The sequence below is a fragment of the Vigna umbellata genome, chromosome 1, assembly GCF_029865625.1.
Source record: "Vigna umbellata cultivar VRB3 chromosome 1, Vumbellata_1.0, whole genome shotgun sequence".
Taxonomy (NCBI): Eukaryota; Viridiplantae; Streptophyta; class Magnoliopsida; order Fabales; family Fabaceae; genus Vigna; species Vigna umbellata.
Window position 1 is genome coordinate 25,848,661 of NC_142165.1, and position 3,800 is coordinate 25,852,460.

The 3,800-nt window shown below is 37.8% G+C and overlaps 1 protein-coding gene across 1 annotated transcript; it reads right to left on the reverse strand.

Annotated features, from left to right (window-relative positions):
* Positions 1-1,551: 1,551 nt before the first annotated feature.
* On the reverse strand, positions 1,552-3,407 carry LOC148205010 (protein terminal ear1-like). Its single transcript, XM_088098648.1, has 5 exons — positions 3,037-3,407; positions 2,831-2,944; positions 2,599-2,758; positions 1,716-1,901; positions 1,552-1,632 (listed from the first exon to the last, which is right to left on the reverse strand). The coding sequence occupies exons 1-5, from the start codon at positions 3,405-3,407 to the stop codon at positions 1,552-1,554; spliced, it is 912 nt and encodes a 303-aa protein (XP_087954774.1).
* Positions 3,408-3,800: the final 393 nt, after the last annotated feature.

Sequence of the window (3,800 nt, forward strand, 5' to 3'; positions counted from 1 at the left end):
AAAATTAATTATTATTATAATTATTATTATATGTTTATTATTATTACTATTATTATATGTTTATTAATATATTCACAGAGCAAATCCCTCTCCAATAGCACACCTCTCTCAAATAAATGTTTTGTTTTCATATACCGAGGCTGTATGCTTTTACAATTGCAAAATTGCATTTTGAATAAAATGTTTAAAGGGGTAAAAAAAAAATTTTACTCTAATCTCCCTCAAATCCCATGCTATCGTCGCAGATGAAGAAAATGCTTCATCCGCAAATCGTTGCTCTTCCATCCTTTCCAATAATGTAAACACGATTTTAATTCCAAATCCGTCTATCCTAATATGCGTAAACAGTTCCATCCATACGTGAACACAACCTTAGTCATCTTCTAAACCAAATATCTTCAGTTGAATATTTTATTAATCTACTTCTAATTGAGTTTCTAAATTTTACTTTACTAATATACTTTGAATTGAGTTTTTAAAATTTACTTTATTAATAGTATATTTCCAGTATAATATTAATGTTCATAGTACGTTTCGTCCTTTTCATGCTATCCATATCCTTTAAGGTACAAGTCTTTATATAAGTATAATAAGTGATAAATATTTCTTTCTTTAAGAGAAATGACATTTGATTCTTCCGCTCAGATTAACCCTATCCTTTACTCATTTTTAATCCTATCCTTTCTCTTTCTTTTATGAATACAAATTTTTATATTTTAATGATTATTTCAATGTAATACTAATACCATTATTCATCTTAATGACTGCATCACCTTGCTACCATTAATGTACATAATACATAAATATAAACATCATGTGACCGTAGGCTCAGCTCAGAATACGTCAATTGTCAAAAAAATATATAGAATTAAATGATTACTATTAGCGCCTACAAATGCAAAAAGTATCCCAAAACATGTTCATTAATTAGATGTTTCCTATAATTGGATGCTGGAGAAAAATAACACGAGGCAACGCATAAAGCCAAACCAAACCAGAAAACTGCTTGCTAGAGGATTTCAGACGACCAGCACACTCAATGGATAGGCTCGAAGCTGCAAAATTTAAACTCAGTCTGAAAACAAATGCCAGAAATGTCCTAAAATCATAGTCATAGATAAATATATGCCATATAAAGAAAAAATAGAACACAATCATCACGTTATTTTCTCTTCTGAAGGATTAGGATTGACACGATTACTATTATTTAACAATTTACAACAAAAGCAAACAGGGGCAATTCACAGTCCTTTAAACCCATGTTTCCAATTCACCCCAGATTGTAGCATGGAAGAGCGCACCATTTCCAGGGGGAGAATGAAAACACAGGAAACTAAAAGCCTAGAGGAAAAACAAGAGTCAAGAGATACTATGCATGGTTAAAGATATACGATCAAACAACCTAGGACCTAGACCGGGTGCCGAGAAGGAAACACAAGTAAGCTGAAAAAACCTAAATCCCACCACTCTCAAAATACAAGCATGAAGAGTTAGATTAAGCTAGACCAGAATGCCCAGCAGGTAGCAGCTGAAGCAAGGGTGGAATATGTATTAGACCCTGTCATGGAATAAAAGACCAGTAAGGATGCGCCAAAACCAGCATCGAAGTCCAAGACCAAGAAGTGATTCAGCCTAGAAAAAGGTAAAATGAAAAAGCTAACGATTAAGTTTCCTTGGAAAGGGGAAAGAGGTACAGAAAAGGGCTCAAATCACACTTTCTGATCAAAAGCACCGGTTCTTTTGGTTCTTGGTGGCAGGCCACAAACATAATTTCCCAAATAAGTTCCCTCGATTCGACGATTCAAGCCGTTACGGCCTTCTGAAAATAGCACAGGCAATAAATCTGGGCTCGCACACCGGAATACTTTTGTCTGGAAAACCCTCATCAGAGTATCTCTGCCCTGCACAATTCAAGGGACAACACATTACAAAAACGATACAAAAAAAAAAACACCGCTAATGCAGCTCTCTTATTTAAGGTTTAAATATGAAGGGAAGTTACATTCTCCTACGTTTTCTTGGATAACATTCATGGTGTCTTCGGTTTTAACACACCCACTTTCCCTTGTATTCAAGAATAAATAACAGTAATCTCTTAAAATTCTATTACATTTCCTTTTCCAACAAAAATTTAATCTGTCCCCTAAGAATAGAGTAACAAGTCACCTAAATGTCTCCAGCGTTGCAACTTTCGTTTGATGAGAATGAGGAAGGCGAGTAATTCTACATTTATACGAGTGTAATTGCTTTTAAAGCTAATTAAAATTTATGTATCAACTCTTTCATTCATATGCGTCGATGAATAAAAAAAAAACATTCAAAGCTCAAACGCTACAAAAAGACGTTATTGATCAAACAAAAAGGTCTATCTTAACAAACTAAAACGTACTATCTATATTTGATTTCCCAAATATCTTCGTCTTCTTCCTCACTCCGTTACTCAAATGGATTCTTGATTTGCAGCAGTGCCCAACACTGACATTAATACTACTAATGAGCTTCGGTGTTAAGTTATATCAAACCAAATAGAAACACCAGAAATTTCTACCAAACCCGTTAGGGTAAATAAAAAGACATTCCCTGAAACGACAACGAAACCTGATACTGAGCCACGTTGATTTCGCATATCTTTTTGTTCTGGGCAACATCCCATTCGTGACCATGGAACTCGACGTAGAACCTGAACGCAGCTTCGGGAGAGGTAAAGTTAACAAAGGCATATCCCAAATTCGAAACCCTTTTCTGCATCGCATATTTCCTGGAAAAAAAAAACCACGCAAACGTGAACAACACACGAACCGCAACCACACACAATGTTCCAGAACCTTACCTATAATCCACCGGCAGATAAACGAAGTCAAACTTGGACCACTCCTCGGGATCGACAACGCCCTTGTTCTGTCGCAAACAATGCTCGTCCAGTATGTGTAGCAAGTCATCAAACCTAAAACAAGTTCCAACACAAAAATCTCGTTCAAAACTACACTCTCACACAGCGCACACTTTATACAAGGCTAGCGAGAAGAGAGCGGTTACTTGAATTGGTTAGGGACATTGCGAATCATGACGGTGGTTATAGAAGAGGACTCGGCTTCTTTGACGGTGTTAGGAAACGGCATAACGCCCGTACAGTTTGCTCGAATCTTCCTTCCTCTAACCCGCCATTTGTAAAACTTGCGATGGTAGCGCCAGTTTCCGGTGGGGGCGCACAGTTTACTCGGAACGGTGTCGGTTTTGGAGCGTTGACGAGAAGGGTCGGAGATTGGGGCGTGAAAGGGAGCGTAAAATCCGGTGGTGGAGGGGGGAACGTAGTAACAGATAGGACGAGGAAAATACAGTAGTTGGTGTTGGTAGGGATTAAGATAAAAAGGTTGAGCGTGAGGGTTGAGAGTGTGGTGAGAGAGCATGGTGCAGTTGAAATGGAGAGAATGAAGTGAGGGAGAGAAGAAGAAGAAGAAGAAGGTGGAATTTATAGGAAGGAAAGTAATGATGAAGAGAAGGTGGTGGAATGAGTGTGGGAATGGGAAATGTTAGTAATGATGGAAAGTGTGCAATGATGTGAAGGTTTTGAGTTGTGGCATTAAATGCTGGTTCTGTTACAGGACGAAACCAAGTGGTGTTCTTCTTCTGCCATCGCCTACTCTCTGCCGCCGGATGGTGACGCTCGCTCGGTCTCTGCACCTGCCATCCACACGCACTTTCTTTTCCTTCCAAACATTTTTGGCCCCAATATATGCCATAGGCATCGTTTTATGGCTGTTGGAGTTATAATATTCATATTTGAATCTTAATTCCTCTTT